The sequence below is a fragment of the Lygodium microphyllum genome, chromosome 29 (genome assembly GCF_053477565.2).
Source record: "Lygodium microphyllum isolate KBCC chromosome 29, Lygodium_microphyllum_v1.1.10, whole genome shotgun sequence".
In the NCBI taxonomy this organism is placed as follows: domain Eukaryota; kingdom Viridiplantae; phylum Streptophyta; class Polypodiopsida; order Schizaeales; family Lygodiaceae; genus Lygodium; species Lygodium microphyllum.
The window spans coordinates 52,969,075-52,986,887 of record NC_141163.1 but is presented as its reverse complement, the minus strand read 5'-3'; the positions used below and the strand labels follow the sequence as shown (position 1 = coordinate 52,986,887).

The following is a 17,813-nucleotide window of genomic DNA, read 5'->3' as shown; positions in this document are numbered from 1 at the left end:
GACCAAAGATTCATGAGATAGAGTGCATGATTTTGGGAAATTACGAGATGATAGTTCTTCCCCCACAAAAAGTACAAGATCCAAGCACTAGATGTTCAAGAAACATACCAAACACTAAATCATCATGAGAGAGACACTAACTGCCAAAGCATTGATACCAGCAAGTTGGCCAAAATGACCACTAGATGTGACGCAGCATCTGCCACTTGAAGTATGAGTGAGGCTGGCCAAGTACAAGGCCATTAAGACTAATAAAGATGCAAAACTGTGACAGAAAACAAGTGCTCGAGCAAGATTGGAACAGTTCTTAATGCCTTTGGATGGCGTCTCAGTAAAGATTCTCAATATTTGTGAAAGTTCAACCTCAGAAGGTCTCAACGCTGACTTGACAAGCACTGTCAGTGGCTTGTGCTGCAGTCACAAGCCCTCCATGTGACAGGCCTCCACAAATTGCACCTTTCAAGCACAATACAGGGCAGGGCGTTGACTTGCAGGGGGTAACCAATTTTCTGGAAGGTAATCTCTGTAGGCAAAGGAAATGTTGTTTAAAACAGTGATTTGCAAAGCCATGAAACAGCCTATTTCTACTTCCTACTATAACAGAAGACAGCACTCAAGTGAGAGCTGAGTTGCGCAGCAAAGCACCCCCAATCAGAACTGAGCGAACAATTTCATAATTTTACCATACATGCAAAGATTGTGAGGACTGAGTAGGGATTAAGGATCTGATGCAACTGTCTGCATAAATTTGATTTATGAAGAATGAGCAATTATTATTGACCAATACGCTATATCTGGTGTCCCTGCCCACTTATCTTCACGTCCCAGCAGGTCTGACACCCCAAAGGTACCCATCCTGCTTGCGGTGAGGGTTGCTGCCACGTGTGCAGCTATTCTGCACACTGCCTGGCTGTGCCACGACACCCAAACCTGTGCCTGCTGTGCACCAAAACCCGCCTATGCAAAACAGACAATGACACAGAATGAGCCGCTAACAGCTCCTACACTTTGATGGAGGGCTTGAAGACAGCTGAGATGGACCAGGCCCTTACACCTTGGATCCAGACATGGACCTGGAAGAAGCTGCAATGGAAGAAGACATGGTGCCCTGCACCAATGAGATGGCTCTGACCCCTCCTGAGGTCCAGCCATTTTTCAAGCACAGCAAGCATCTCCATGAAGTGTTTCCTCCTGCCCCTGACGCCCCTGAACTGGGTGTTTCTTTGCGTCACTTGAACACTCAAGTGATTTCTCCTTCGCAAGATTTGTAAGAACCAAATGAGGAACAATTGCTTTAAGTTTGCAAACACTCTTTTGGGAGAATATGTCAAACATAACCTTCGAGCTACCCCTATCTATGCTGAGAAGGAGATTGTGGGCACACAAGTGCTGACCCAGAAGGTTCTTCGCTCCCTTTCTGATTTTCATGAGTTAGGTGTTATTCTCTTCTTCACTGGTCAGATTCCCCTGCTTACCAAGATTCATCAATGGTTGACATCTAAAGTTAGACCAATTGTGTGGAGGAGATCTTCACTAGTCCATAGAGCTTGTATGAGGTTGTTCTCCTCTCTACTTTGGCACAGCATCTGTTGGGATGTAAAGGTCCTTTATTCACCTCCGTGTATTTTACACGTGTATTGTTATGTTGTACATGTGAATGCACTCTTACGGGCCCTAAGTATAAATACATTTTATTCTTTGTGTACCATCACATTGTTGGTACACCCAAATCAGTTCGTCACTCTTACTCTCACTCTCACTCACCTGCTCACTTCCTCTGCTGCAAATCTTCACACTTCCGCTACCCGCGCACTCCAGCAACTGGTATCAGAGCTTCGGTTAAGGTGCTCGCGCTCTTCGGAGTTCGAGTGAGACATCTCCAGTGTTTCGCTCGGGCGAAATCAGGGACAGGTCGTTTTTTGACCTAGCGGCAGCAGGACACGTCGTTTTTGACAGGCAACAGCAGATTCAGTCAGGTGACAAGTCGTTTTTGACTTGGCAGGCAGGGACAGGTCGCATTTTAACCTGGCGGCAGCAGGACAGGTCGTTTTTGACAGGCGACAGCAGATTCAGTCAGGCAACAGGTCGTTTTTGACCTAGCAGGCAGGGACAGGTCGTTTTTGATCAAGCGGCAGCAGGACAGGTCATTTTTCATCAGGCAGCAGCAGGACAGGTCGTGTTTGATCAGGCGACAGGCTGACGACAGTTTCCGTGGCATCAGGCGGCAGTTTCCAGGTCATGACAGCAGGCAGCTGGTCAACGGTAGCAGATTCGTCACTCTTTTCAGGCATTTTTCCTTCATTTTTTTAAATTTCCTGCAAGCAGCCCCTTACTGATGGGGGTTCGCACGTGGAAGCACAGTTTTCAAATTTGTGCAAATTTGAGCCTGGAAATTTGGGGCTTTTCCCAGATTTGATGCTGTTTATGCTTGACAATGACACCTATGTCAGAAATTGCAGACATTGTGCGCATTGACCTCAATTAAATTGGGGATTTTTCCAAATTTGTTGAAATTTTGCTCATGCGAGTAAAATTTCTTGGCATTGGACCAAGAAAAATTCGGGCTTTTCATGTATTGATGTAATTTTGCTCAGCTGAGTCAGTTTGGCTGACATTTGCGCACATTTGGACCTGGAAATTTGGGATTTTATGCAGAATTTGATAAATTTCTGCATTATTTGCCTGTGCAGTGGCTGGTTTATGTAAAAACAGCAGAGGATTATTGCTGGTTATGCAAGAACAGCAATGTATTTGCTGATTTAGTTTTGTGCTCTTGCAGTTCAGTGCATTTACACTTGCGCTTGTGATAAAAATGGCTGCAACTTCTTCCAGCTCTGACATTAAGAGTTTGATGGAAATCAAACGTTTTGATGGTCAGGGTTTTGATCTTTGGAAAGATCGTATGCAGGGCATATTGTTCTTAAAGGATTGTGAGGATGCTTTGCAGAAGGATAAACCCACACAAATATCTGAGGCAGATTGGGCCAAAGCCAATAAAAAGGCTATGGCTTATATAAAGATGGGTGTCACTGATGACATTTTGACAAACATTAAGGGTTTAGACACTGGTCATGCAATATGGGAGAAGTTGAAGACTACCTATGAGATCACCACACCTGTTAATCAGGTGCATTTAATGCGCAAGTTGGTGAATATGCGGCTAGATGAGTCCAAGCCTGCAGTTGAGTACTTGAGTGCATTTACTGGCATTTTAAATCAGCTCAAGGATGCAAGTTTGGATTTTGATGATAAGTTGAGGGCGATCTTTTTTATCATGACATTGCCTAACTCTTGGGAGACTTTGGTTGTTTCTCTCAGTAATAACCCTAGTCTCACATATGATGGTGTGAGGGGTTCGATCTTGAATGAAGAAATTAGACGTAAGTCTAATGGAGAAGGCAGCAACTCGGCTTATAATGTTAGAGGCAGGGCTGAAAAGAAAAATGCAAATGCTGGACAGAGAAGCAAGAGCAAAAGCAAAGGAAAAGAAAAGAGTGATGTTACATGCTATCAGTGTGGTCGAAAGGGCCACAAGAAGCCTGATTGCAGGTATTACAAGAAGGAACAAGAGAGAGAAGAATGCAAGAGACAAAAAGAAGAAAGAGGAAAAGACAGATGCATCTGAGGCAGGCAAAGGTAAGGAAAAGGCCAATGTGGCCTCCAGTGTTGTCATAGAGGAGCTCTCGGATGCAGAGGCTGATGTATTATGTGCAGTGGATTATGATGCCCTTGTATGTCACATGCAGGATATGCAGATCACCAAGGCTGATGTGATTGATGCACTTTTGTCAGTTGATAATGGTGTCACTCAGACTTGGATTGTAGACTCTGGTGCCTCTTTCCATGTGACTCCATGCTTGGAGTGCTTTGCTACTTTTGATGCAGGCTCTTATGGCAAGGTTTACCTTGGAAATAATCATGCTTGCAGCATTGATGGGATTGGCACCATACACTTGTCTTTGGATAATGGGCAAGAACTTGTGTTGAAAGAGGTCAGATATGTGCCTAGCATCAAGAAGAGTTTACTATCTGTTGGACAGCTTGACTTGCATGGTTACACCACACTGTTTGGTGGTGGTTTGTGGAAATTAAAAATAGGTTCCATGCTGATAGCTAAAGGAACCAAGAAGGGCACTTTGTATTGTCTGCACTGTAAAGCCTTGAATGGCAAGTTTCTTGCAGTTGCTGAAATTGGCTATCATTTGGAGTTATGGCATAAGAGATTAGGCCATATGAGCCAGAAAGGACTTGATGTCCTTACCTCTTTGAAGAGGGTTGATGGAAAAGGCTCTAAACTTGATTTTTGTAATGACTGTCAGTTTGGAAAGCAAATGAAAAATTCATTTTACTCTGGTGTCTCCCGTAAGTCAAATGTCTTGGACTTAGTGCATTCTGATGTATGTAGCATGCCTGTGAAATCGTTGGGTGGTGCTGCATACTTTGCCTCTTTTATTGATGATTGTTCCAGGAAGATTTGGGTTTATTTGTTGAAAAAGAAAAGTGAAGTGTTTGCTGTTTTTAAAACTTTTCATGCATTCGTGACCACTCAGACAGGTAGAAAGTTGAAATGCTTGAGAACTGATAATGGGGGTGAGTTCACATCTAATGAATTTAAGTCCTTTTGTGACTTGCATGGGATCAAGAGGGAGCTTACAACCCCTTACAGCCCTTCTTCAAATGGTGTGGCTTAAAGATACAATAGGATCCTATGTGAGAGAGTGCGGTGCATGCTGTCCACTGCTAATCTCCCTCATGAATTTTGGGGAGAGGCACTTAAAACCGCGGTTCACATTTGCAACCGCTCTCTAAACAGGTCCTTAAATAATGGCATCCCTGAGGAGGTTTGGTCTGGTAAACCGGCCTCATATGACCATTTACAAATATTTGGCTGTGATGCTTTTGTGCATGTTAGAGATGAGTTGAGGAATAAACTTGACCTGAAATCCACCAAAGGCATTTTCATGGGCTATGGTGATGAGGGTGAATTTGGCTATAGAGTGTGACTACCTCAGTCTAAGAAAATTGTTCACAGCCATAATGTTGTGTTTAATGAGGCAAAGTTGCTGAAAAGTACTTTAGCCTCTGATGAAGACATGAAAAAGGTCAAATTTCAGAATTCGCAGCCACCTATTACTTCAAATGATGACCCTCATGGTGCTGTACCACAGGCTGAAACTGATGATCAGCCGGTTATCTTTGAGCCAGATAATGATGGACAGCAAATAGAAGCATAGGGAGGTCATGGACAGCAAGATAGACTTGCTGATTATGAAAATGCAGGTGCTGGAAATGAAAATGAAGGTGCTGTACAGCATGAACAGCATGCTGAAAATGGCTTACAGCAACCAATAAATGCTGAAAATAACATGCCTCCAGATATAAATCCGATTCCTGAGAATGTAGATCATTGGGTATGCAGGTCTACACGCCTAAGAAGGCAGCCACATAGGTATGACCCCTCTTTGCATTATGTGATGCTTACTGATGAGGGTGAGCCTCTGACATATAAAGAGGCTAAGTCATGCAAATTCAGCAATAAGTGGGAGCTAGCTATGCAGGAAGAGATTAAATCTATGTATGCTAATGATACTTGGGATCTTGTGTCGTTGCCCAAAGGAAGAAAGCCTCTTCCAAACAAATGGGTTTACAAAGTAAAGACAGTTGATGGGAAACCCAAGTACAAGGCAAGATTGGTTGCCAAAGGGTATGCACAGAAGGAAGGGATTGACTTCCAGGAGGTCTTCTCACCTATCGTGAAGATGACCACACTACGTGTGCTTTTTGCTCTCACTGTTGTATTGGATTTAGAGCTGTACCAAATGGATGTGAAAACAGCTTTTCTGCATGGTGACATTGATGAGGAGATCTACATGAAACAGCCCGAGGGTTTTGTAGTTCCTGGAAAAGAGCAGTTGGTGTGTAAACTAAAACGCAACTTATATGGGCTGAAACAAGCACCACGGTAGTGGTACAAAAAGTTTGACACTTTTATGCTCTCTCATGAGTTTACACGCAGCCATGCAAATCATTGTTTGTATATGAAAAAGGATACAGATGGCAGCCCTATCATACTTGTTTTATATGTGGATGATATGTTGCTAGCTGGAAGAGATATGTTGCTAGCTGGGAAGAGAAAGACTAGCTTGGATGCCCTCAAAGATCAGCTGAAATCAGCTTTTTTCATGAAAGATTTGGGGAATGCATAGCATATATTGGGCATGAGGATTCGTAGGGATAGAATGCAGAAATTGCTGTTCTTATCTCAAGAAAAGTACATTGAAAAGGTACTGGACAGATTTAACATGGCTAAAGCTAAGCCTCTCGGAGTACCCTTACCTCCATACCTTAAGCTTAGTAAAGCCAACAGTCCAAAAAATGACATGGAAGCCAATGCTATGAAGGGAGTCCCTTATGCATCAGCTTGTGGCTCTCTTACGTATGCTATGGTGGCTACTCGTCCAGACATTGCTCATACAGTGGGAGTTGTCAGCGGGTTTATGTCAAATCCTGGCAAATCACATTGAGAGGCTGTCAAGTGTATTCTTAGATATCTGAAGGGTACACAAAGAAAGTGAATTTGCTATGGGCAAGGTGCACTTAATCTGCAGGGTTATTGTGATGCAGACATGGCAAGTGACTTAGACACTCGCAGGTCCACTAGCGGGTATGTCTTTACAGTTGCTAGAGGGACCGTCTCTTGGTGCTCCAGGTTGCAGAACATCGTAGCACTGAGTACTACTGAAGCTGAATACATATCAGCTACTCAAGCGTCTAAGGAAGCTATATGGTTGAGCAGACTCGCAGAGGATCTCGGCATGTCTATGAGTACTCCAGTGTTGGGATGTGATAGCCAGAGTGCTGTGTATCTGGCTAAGAATGCCATGTATCATTCATGCACAAAGCATATTGATGTGCGATATCACTTTATCAGACAGATTCTGGAAGATGATTTAATCACATTGGCCAAGATCAAAACACAGGACAACCCTGCAGATGTTCTCACTAAAAGTCTAGGCAAGGCTCAGCATGAGCATTGCATACGCCTAGTAGGAGTTGGTTAAAGGTTCACTCTGGACCTTTAAGTGGGAGGTTGTTGGGATGTAAAGGTCCTTTATTCACCTCCGTGTATTTTACACGTGTATTGTTATGTTGTACATGTGAATGCACCCTTACGGGCCCTAAGTATAAATACATTTTATTCTTTGTGTACCATCACATTGTTGGTACACCCAAATCAGTTCGTCACTCTTACTCTCACTCTCACTCACCTGCTCACTTCCTCTGCTGCAAATCTTCACGCTTCCGCTACCCGCGCACTCCAACAGCATCTCCTTCTAAATAAGCAACCTCTTTTCTTTGATAAAACAGTTGGTGCACATTTTGTCATGGCAACCACTGCCAGATTTTCAATGTTAACTCGAGCAAGAATGTCCCGTATGGGTGGAGGTGGAGAATTTCCCGGCTGTTTCTTGGGCCCTTCTCAAAGATACAATGGCTGCCATCGGCCATGTGTTGGTACCCCCAAGTCTGAAGGCAGCCAACAAAAATAGATTGTGTATACTTTAGGATACCGCCAAGATGGCTCCACCTTAATTGTACTGGTATGCGGCCTCTTTGCTTCCATCTAAAGTGGGGAACTTTTGGTGGTCACTGCTTCTCATGCAGTGCATTGGGTCACTTCATGGCTGAATTCCCAGACTGCAAGCACACCCTGCTAGATCAGCCCATGAACAAGGACCAAAATATGACTCCAGCCCCTACTAAGCAACAAACTCTTCAGCCCACTCAATCTAAAGCCAACCAGCCACCTTCTTCTTCAGATTTGGAAACACAGGTTGGGATGCAATAAAGGGAAAGCATAAGAGACCTATGCACCCACAACATCTACTGGTCCTTCTTCACAAAACCCCCTCTGCACCTATTCGCATCGCAGAGATAAATCTTATGATGTGCCTACTCGAGTTCCCACCCCTGCCAAGGACCTACCAACCCCCAAGCAGCAGCTGCACCAACAGCCATTGAGCCACAGAGAGAGAAATAGAGAGAGAGAGAGAGAGGGATAGAGGAGAAGTCAAATGCTGAATGCTGAATATGAGAAGGCAGAGTATGTACAATGGAGTGTAGCAATCTCTCTCTTAGAGAACCTCACACTATTAACTGCAACAGCAGAAAACACAGCTATAACAGACTGCAACAGCAACAAATGCAGCTGGTGTTGAGCTAAAAATGCATTAGCCTAACTTAAATAGTGATCCTAGAGAGTTACTGAAGAAACCTTATTTTAAAAAGAAATGTGATCCTAGAGAGTTACTGTGTCCCACATGCAAAACCCTAATTTGGGTGTCCCAAACTTTCTATAAATAGATATGCAGCCCACCACTATCTCTTAATCTCATTTTTGCAGGTTTCAAGAGCCGTACCTTTGCTGCCCACACCATGTTTGCAGAGGAAATTGCGGTCAGAGCCTTCCATCGTAGATTGCTATCACTTGGTGCCTATTTCCAACCTCCATACTTGTTGCCTAACTCCTATAGTTGTCACCAACATTAAGGAATTTGCCTTTGCTGCCACCACGACCAGTCACCATCATCTACATCCAACCACCATCATTAGGAGCTATCACCATCATCATCGTGCTTGTGTTTGCAATTAGTCTCTCTCCTCAAGCTATTGCCATCAGCATCTACACTTTGCCATTAATTTCCCCTATCACCCAACACAATCAAGTTGCATTTAACTGTTCTACACAGCCGCCAGTTTTCTCTCTCCTCAAGTACCTACATTGTTAGTCTTTCTCTCTCGTGCACGGCTGTCTACATCAGATCCAGCCTTCCTTGACTATGTTTCCTCGTATTCGATACTTGGAGGCTACCTTTGTTGCGATTTAGGATCCGTTCAAAGTTGGACATACTCTACAGCTCATAACCTCTGTCTTGATCCCTAAGATATGAGAGTTCGACGTTCAGTATTCATTGCATAGTGTGTTTGTTGCATGGAGCACCATATATTCATTATTCGTTCACTTTATTATTTATTGTGTTCTTTGTCTCTGAGTTACCCTAACCGTTGTCAGAGGGGTTTTTGTTGAAAGGTCGAATCCACCGGGGATGAGAAGTAGAAGGAAGTAGAGATAGGAGATGGAAGAGAAGATAGAGAATACCCAAGTAATAAACACTACAAAAACAAATCACAATGAATTGAATCAATATGTATTGAAAAAACCTGGAATCTTCGCATTACTCAAAAGCAATCTCCAGGCATTACATCTCCTAGAGCTTCTTCGTAGAACAAAACGTGCATAAAAATTACAGCTCCTTCTCTGCTGCTCGGAACGCAAATCTGATAGCTCCGTTGGCTCTGAAAGGGGGGGTAAAACTGCAGGACACCTGCTAGGACACCTGATCACGGATCTCCCAGATCACTCCTTCTTTCCGTTCAATCTACAGTTTTCAACCTGTTTACAACGATCGCCACCCGAGCAATTTCGTCAATCTGTCTTTTTATGAAATTTCTCCTAACTGGTTGAAAAAGCAACTAGCTTTTTGCATGCCATTCTAATCTAGAAGCTTTTTCTAACTTTTTCGGATTTATACAATAAATAATATCAAAAATAGACTAAAATTATTCAAAAAACTAGTATTTTTGGATAATCCATGCAACTCACACTAATACTAATGACTCTGATCACATTGACTCTCTAGATTAATAAAGAAGTCGGATGATGATGCATTCCATACTTTTTCACACTGTGTCCTCATAATATCACGACATCCACCCCCTCTGAACCTACACATCCTCCGGTATGTATCAAAATCCTAGTTGTCACCAGATTCTGAGTCCTCCTCATCCTTTGCAACCATATCCGTTACTTCTTCATCTTCCATATCTTCCTGGCTAGCCCCTGTATTATGACCACTATTTTCTTTCAATTCTAGCAACTCATAGGTGGTAGATTCTTGCCTTTTGAATAATTTGATTATTTTCCCTGCTACCAGAAGTTTGATGGTTGTCCCATCCAGCTCATTTAATGCATAAGTAGCATTATCAAACTCATGTCTTACCACATAGGGTCCAAACCATCTTTTGGAAACTTTACGCATGGCACTATGCTGGTTATCTAAACTGCTATCATAAACCAATACCCAATCCCCATCTTGTATGGTTCTTGGTCTCAATCTATGTTTTTTGTCAAACCGTTTCTTATTCTGTATCCTTGCTACCCTTAACTTTGCAGTTGCTGCCTCTATGTCTTCTGACTTTCTTTCCAACTGTCTAATGCGTAAGGCCAACAACTCCTATCAATTCAACTCCTCCTCCCAAGGTAACACACTCCATGTAACTGTCATCTCTCCTATCGGCATGATAGGTTTTTGACCATGCATCAATTCTGCATGCATATATCCTGTAATAGTACTATGAATTGTTCTGTCAATCCACAAAGCATAAGGAAGCAATCGTCGCCACTCTTTTACCTTCTCTCCACATGCTTTTGCTAATGCCTTCACAATAGATGGATGACCTCTTTCACTTTTGCCATTTCCTTCAGGTTATAGGCTAATGTTAAAGCAAGCTTTATCCCCAACCGTACAAAGAAATCATGAGCCTCATCTGCATCTAGCTCACCCCTGTCTGCTGTAATTTTTCCCACACAGCCATATCGACAAAAGATCTCTTCTAAGAGAAAATTATATACAGCATTTCTCGTCTTAGTACGTAGAGCTCTCCCTTCCACTTGATTAGTCAAGTCTTCACGAGTAAGCACAAGATACCTCATTTGCCAAAGACCTGTAGGCATTGTAACCAAATCTACCACCCACTTAAAATGAAGAGACAATGGATATGTGGGTTGCAATCCATCCCGATGTCTCACAGTTAAACACATTTGACATGTCGTGCATGTTTCCACAAAGTGAGCAACATCCTTATACATACCCTGCCACCAATATCTTTCTTTGATCTTTGTAAAAGTACCCCAAACACCTCTATGACCAGCCCATAAGCTGTCATGAAATTCTTCCATAAAAGTCACTTGTGAAGCTCTATCACCCAAAACTCGCAATGGCATACCTTGTTTCTTTTTAGCATGTTTCCATAAGTATCCATCTTTTAAGAAAAATCCATAGGCTTTCCTCTTGATCTTTTTAAACTCCTCATCTGACCATTCATCTCTCTTTGTTAATGTACTGAGATATTGACTAATTCTCAGCCACTCTCTTGCATATTTGTCTTCCAGAAACACTTCTGCACAAGATGCAAAACATCTAAAGTGTCTTCTCTTTGTTGTCCAAGCTTCTGTTAATGTTGTAGCAATACCTTGCATTGCTAAATTCACTCTTGCAACATCATTTTCAGCCATAAGAAATTCATCTTCTTCCTCCTCATCCATCATCCCATCTTCATTCTCATAGCATGCTCGAGATAACATGTTTGCCACTGGATTATCTCTTCCTACAATATGCTGAAATTCAAGGTTCAAAGATTTGATGTATGCAATCCACCAGAGCATAGCAATGTCCGGGGTAGCACAACTAGTAATCATACCCAATACCAGCAAACAATCAGTCTCAATGACTACATGAGCACCCATAAAATACTCCTTATCACATTTAAGGGCTGTCACAATTCCCCATAATTCTCTTTTTACCTATGGATATCTTCTCTGTCATTCAATCAATACTTTTGTACCAAAGTGTATTGCATATATTTGCCCTTCCTCATCATCTTGCCCAATTGCCCATCCAATCCCGATTGGGCTTGTATCAATAGTAATAATGAAAGGCTTTCCATCTGAATAGTCTGCCTTTCTCAATGTAAGAGCAGATTTTAAAAGTTGCTTTAATTTCTTCATTGCTTTTTGATGCTTCCTTTCCCAATGAAATTTCTGACCTTTCCTTAGAAGCTGATAAAGAGCATCAGCTACATGTGCAAAGTGAGGAATCCATATCAAATAGAACACACATGCACCCAAGAATCTACGCACCTCTGATACATTCGTGCATACATCTCGCATTCTATCAATCCCATCTATTTTTGCCGGTGATGGCCTTCGCCCATAAGACATATGCCCAACAATCAAAACCTCTTCAACTCCAAAGACAAGCTTTTGTCCAGAAAGAGTTAACTGCACCTCTTCTAGACGTGTCAAAATCCTCTCACAATCCACAATATGATCTGCAACAAACTGTCTGCATCCATGAGCATCCATCTCTTCATTCTTTTCATCCACTACACACTCTTTGATTGGAACATCATCCAAGAAGAGCATAGTCAATTATGGTATAAAATCCCTGAGTACCCTATTCATAGCATTTGTCATGTGTGCCGCTGAGTTTATTGCACCTTGTGGAAGACTACACATCCGTACTAACCCCAAAGGAGTCTTCATGGTTATGATATCCCTGCTTTCAATTGCAAGCTGAAACTGATGATAATCCGAGTAAAGATCACCCAAAGAATAGATCACTCTGACTACAAAAACCTCTGCAAATTCATTAACCACAGGACCTTCACGCACATTTCTTATGGCCACTTTATTGACCCGTTGCATGTCTTGAATAAATCTTAAAGCCCCATTCTTTTTGGGCAAAGTAAACCAACGATTTAAGTACAGGGCTGAAGAAGGCTCCAAGATGTTCATGCGAATCTTTTCATTTAGCAAATCCATCAGCTTTGGCAAGTAAGCTTTAGGTATTGGAATAGGCCTCAAGTTCCATGGTACATGTGGCACAGTAAATATGACCATAGGAGAGACAACATTTGGATCCACACAACCTATTTCACTTGGCTGAAATGCAAATGCCTTCCCATGCCTAGACAACATCCGCATAAAACAGTCTTTCTCAGTAACCAAAAGAAACCCTTCTGCACTAACTTTCAATTCCTGTAATGTTTCAGATGTAAACTAATGACCTATATCTTTGGGATCCCGTAAGCTTGGCTGCCTTGACACTTTTTCATACATACCCTCACTCTCTTGTGGAAGTGGCAAAGCAATTGGTTTCACCTTTTTGTCAACTGTCTTATACTTTGTCTCCACAAGTGCTTCAGCCCATTGTAATCCATCCTGCTGAGCAAACAATGCTATAACATCATAAATATCCAAAAAACATAATGACAACACTCTATTTTCAGCCTCATTTTCTACATGTATAGTTGCTGAAATTTCAGCCATAGTGTCACTAATATTCAGCCCATAAAAGATGCCTGAAATGCCATCATTTTCAGCTAACAACCCCAATGCTCTCAATTTCTTAGTAGCCCATTTCATAGATATGCGTTCAACCCTACACATAGCTTCCATAGGCTTAAACCAACATGAGCTGTTTGCTATAAACTGAGAATTACCAATAGTAAATACATGCTTCATTTCATCAAGAGGCGAGTACACCCTCTAAAAAGCACTACAGCAGTGCTTAATGAAAATCCAGGTCTTTGAATTCCCTTGCATTTGGAACCAAAGGAGACTCTCGAAGCGTATCCCAATTTCTAGGATGATTAATACAAACAGTAAGAAATTGGACTGCTTTTCTCCCATCCTTGCTTCTGACTCTTGCATAAGCAAAACCATCATCAAGCACCTTTGTTTCCATACGCACACCTGTAATATAGGGCTGTCCCAAAATCACTGCATATGAAGAATTATCTTGCACAAAGAAGTGTTGCTCTTCCTGTACATCACCAATCGTCACTTTTACATTAGGACATGCAGCATAGAGCTCCCCTGAAGAATTATTTGCAACCCTCGTTCGCCAACCATGATCAGTGTCTACAGGCCATGCACCATTTTTATACAATCCATGCTCAATGGCATTTATCTCAGACCCATGGTCAAGTAAAGCAACACAAAGAGTTCCACGCTCCCCTATTTTCACTACCGTTTCAATGGTAGCTCTAGCCCAATGATTTCTCATGTAGTGACTTCGAGGAATATATCCTAGAGTCTCTTCTCCATATTGTTACATTTGCCTTACTCCACCATGCATATTGCTACAAAACAATGCATTTTCAGCCACTTTTTTCTCTTTTTCACATGCTGTCCATTGATTAGTAGCATCCTACATAGACAATCCTATACTACTTCATGCTCATATTCAGCCCGAATACCCAACAAACCAGTTTCCTCTTCAAATTGCAGCAATACACTAGTGGTATCACCAAGAAACTGGCGCTTCCTTTTAATTATGTCAATGATCTCATCGTGAAATTCTCGCTTGGCAATGCCAATTACCTCTCCCAAGGTAAATTCCACCCGACTCTTTAAGATCCATTCTTCAAGAACCTTCTTAAGATCTATAGCTGTCTCAATGTCAGATTGCAACTTATATCCTGGCTGCTTGCCCTTCTTTTTGCCCTCTTGTTTGTTATCCTGTTTTTGCTCTTGATTAACCTCTTCCATAACATGCTCGGGAGGCGGCTGATTTGCAACTTTAGGCTGATCCACACTTCTTCTTGTCATTCTTTTAGATGTCCCTACAATATCTTCATCTCTTTTTCGTTTTTCTTCCACAAGTACATCCGTGTTTTGTACCTTTGCTAAATATGCATACACTGAATATGCATCTACCGGTGATTCCCAACTAGTTATGCCACGAATCTCTTGCCCTAAATGAGACATTTCACTATCAGTGGCCTGTCTCTTTTCAATTGCATGTAAAGCATGTATCCATATTTCAGCCTTTGGACCAACCATCACTTGGCCATGCATTCTATCCAACTGTAGACCAAAAGTAGAAGCATGTACCGCCGCATAAGCATTTCGGACAGCCAAGTCTTCCAACAACTTCTGCATACCTCCCTTTCCAAAATTCAAAGCAAGAGGCAATCCCATTTCTTGTGCATGGATCTTGCCATCTTTCCAAAAGATGAGTTGTCGTGCCAAGGCCTCCTGATAGGCAGCATAATCATTTCTCTCATGCTGCTAACTGTCACACCACATACATCTTTTTCCAAGTTTAGGGGCTGCTGCCGGTCCCCTTTCCTCTTGTCCCTTTTCATCCAATTTTGCAACCTTCAATTGAAGATCCCGCATCCCTTTGACCAATTCATCCAAGACATCTTCCCTAACAGAGGAAACAATAGCAAGTACAGCCATAGGGTTAGCCACAGAAGCGGGTGGCTTACTAGATACTTCAATTGTTTTGCTCATAACAGTGGGCAAGCTAGAGACATGCAATCTTTCTCTTCTTCTATGCTTCTTCACAAGCGCACTAAAAGCTTCCTTGACATGTCTCCACTCTGTTTTCAAACCTGTCTCTATAATCTGATCCTCCAGCAAATCATCAAGCTTCTCTTGAAGCTCAGGATCAACTGACTGTAGAAACAATTCAATTTTCTGACTTGCAAGAGCTTGCTGTTCTGCGAGATTCAACTGTTCAAATCGAGTTTGAAATTCCCTTAACAATTCTGTAGCCACAAGACCCTGATTGGGTTGTATAACCCACTCCTGAAAAGTCTTGCGCGTAATTAAATTGGTATCCTCAATATAAAATTCTTCCCTAAGTGTCTTCTTGAAGGCTACCCAGTCAGCATCCTGTTGGGTATCTCACACGCCTTACTTACGCCTACGCTCATATGGGAGTGTGCGGGTGATCACTAGGACACTGGGGCACTTTTTACTCTCGGTAGGAGAGGTTTTTTCCCCCAGATTATGTGTACTATTTTGTATGTGCTTGTGGTGCACACTTACGGGCACTTACTGTGTTCGGGTGTGAACAGCCCCTTATAACCCTAAGGTATAAGGGTTATCATTTGTACTTTCAGCTTACACTCTATTCAGTACTATTGCATTGGGTGTCGTGCTCAACTCTGTCTCTCACTCTCACACTGTCTACTGCACTTCAGCTGCACCTCGATCCTCTCCCATCTGACATTTGGTATCAGAGCTCAGCTCAGAGCAGTCTTCAGTCTGCAGTCTGCAGCCCACTCCAGTTCAGCCAGCCCCCGCCAGTTCTGCCCCAGCCGCCTGTACCTGTGCGTGTCCTGCACAGCGTGCTATCTGTCCTGCACAGCGCGCCCTGCCCAGCGCGCCACCTGTACCTGCGTGCTGCCACCTCTGCCCAGCGTGTCCTCTGCCCTGTGTCTGCCCAGCGTGCCCCTTCGCCTGTCAGTCTGCCTGCGCAGCCTCCCTGCGCTGAGCTAGACTGTGCCGTCAGCTCCAGCTGCCAGCGCGCCACCTGTTTCCACCACCCAGTCCTGGGTACCGCCTCCTCTGCCCAGCGCGCGCCCAGTCCTGCCTGCGCGTGTCACTGGACCTGCACGCCTGTACCTGTGCGTCAGTCCGACTGTACCCAGCAGTCATTATCTCGGGAATCGTGCCCGTCGTCAACACGCAGAGGTAACATTCTGCACTTTTCTTTTACACAGGAGTTCGTGCAACAGGTTCAGTTTTCAGCATTGGGAAACGTGCTGAACAGCAGGTTCAGTTTTCAGCATTGGGAAACGTGCTGTGTCTGTCTGTGACACATTGAATGCACATTTTGGGGCTTTTGTAACAGACATTTGTGACAGAAATTTTGGGCAGAAAATTTTGGGGCTTTTGATGTTTTAGTGCTGCTGAGCACTAATTGCACCTTGGGAAGCGTGCATCAGTGACAGTTTTTTTTGACAGAGTACCCTTTGCACATTAATTGCAGACTTGTGTTTGCTGCAATTTCTGGAAATTTGCAGATTTCCAGCCCGTACTGCATTGACATTGCTCAATTGCCTTTTGGGAAATAATGGCAAATCAGGGAGGAGATGTATTCACCTATGTGTCCAAGGAAGACCGATTGGATGGGAACAATTATTCCCTTTGGTCTTTCATGATGAAGAATGTATTAGTGGCAAAAAATTTGTGGGATTATGTCAGTGGAGAGGAAGCACGACCGGGAGTTGTGGCTCCCGCTACTCCTCCTCCAGGAGGACGTGCAAGAGGGCAACCTCAGCCCCCTCCACCTCAGCCCGCTCAGCCACTTCCCCCAAGAACTGCAGCTCAGAAAACTTGGGATACACGGGATGCACAGGCTATGTCGCTGATTGCATTGGCAGTTCAGCGTTCTATCATTCCTCATATTCGTTCAGCAGCTTCTTCACAAGAAGCTTGGTTGATATTGGAGCAGATGTTTGCAGGAAAGAATGAGACTCGCATCTCTTTCTTGAAGAAAGAGCTAGAGACTCTAAAGATGAATGAGGGTGATTCTATGTAGGATCATCTCAACAAAATTCAGGACTTGCGGGAGCAACTCATGAATGTGGATGAGTACTACTCAGATGCGCAGCTGATTTCTACGACATTGAATTCACTGCCTCCCTCTTACTTGGCTTTTCATACTGCCTTGAACCTCACTACGAGGATTTCGAAAGAGCCCATCACTTTCATTCAGCTTGTCAGTTTGCTTCTAGAGGAGGAACAAACTAGACGGAACAGTGGTGTGGATGGTATAGCCTCTGAGCAGGCTTTTATGTCAAGGCAGAAGGGTAAAAACAGCCAAGGGAAAAATGCTTCGCAGAGTTCTGGTAGTAGTAACACTTCACAGACAAGTCAGAAACAGGGGGGCACGCAAGCCAAGAAAGGAAAATGCCATTACTGCAAGAAGCCTGGCCACTATATCACTGAGTGCAAGAAGCGCATCGCCAAAGAGAAGAAGAAGGAGTCAGGGATGTCTGTTTCTGCAGCTCCTTCCACTGCTAGTGAGTCCGCGTCCTTTGTTGCAGACAGGGACTATTGTTTTTACACTTGCAGTTATGATGTCTCTTGGGCTGATAGAGCATTTAGCTCTACAGAAGATGCTGACACTTGGTTCTTTGACAGTGGTGCTTCACGGCATATCACATCT

At 43.2% G+C, this 17,813-nt stretch overlaps 2 protein-coding genes across 6 annotated transcripts in view; one reads left to right on the top strand and one right to left on the bottom strand.

Moving 5' to 3' along the window:
* The window catches only part of SCY2 (SecY protein transport family protein), a 133,418-nt gene that overhangs the window by 72,765 nt on the left and 42,840 nt on the right, over positions 1 to 17,813 (bottom strand). The window lies entirely within an intron of this gene.
* Positions 1,068 to 16,968, top strand: LOC148010630 (uncharacterized). The gene is made up of 8 exons (XM_087671033.1): positions 1,068 to 1,215; positions 1,322 to 1,456; positions 2,003 to 2,084; positions 2,159 to 2,255; positions 2,326 to 2,445; positions 2,691 to 2,747; positions 15,625 to 16,377; positions 16,416 to 16,968. Exons 1-8 carry the CDS (start codon positions 1,068 to 1,070, stop codon positions 16,464 to 16,466), a joined length of 1,443 nt encoding a protein of 480 aa, XP_087527159.1. The 3' UTR covers positions 16,467 to 16,968.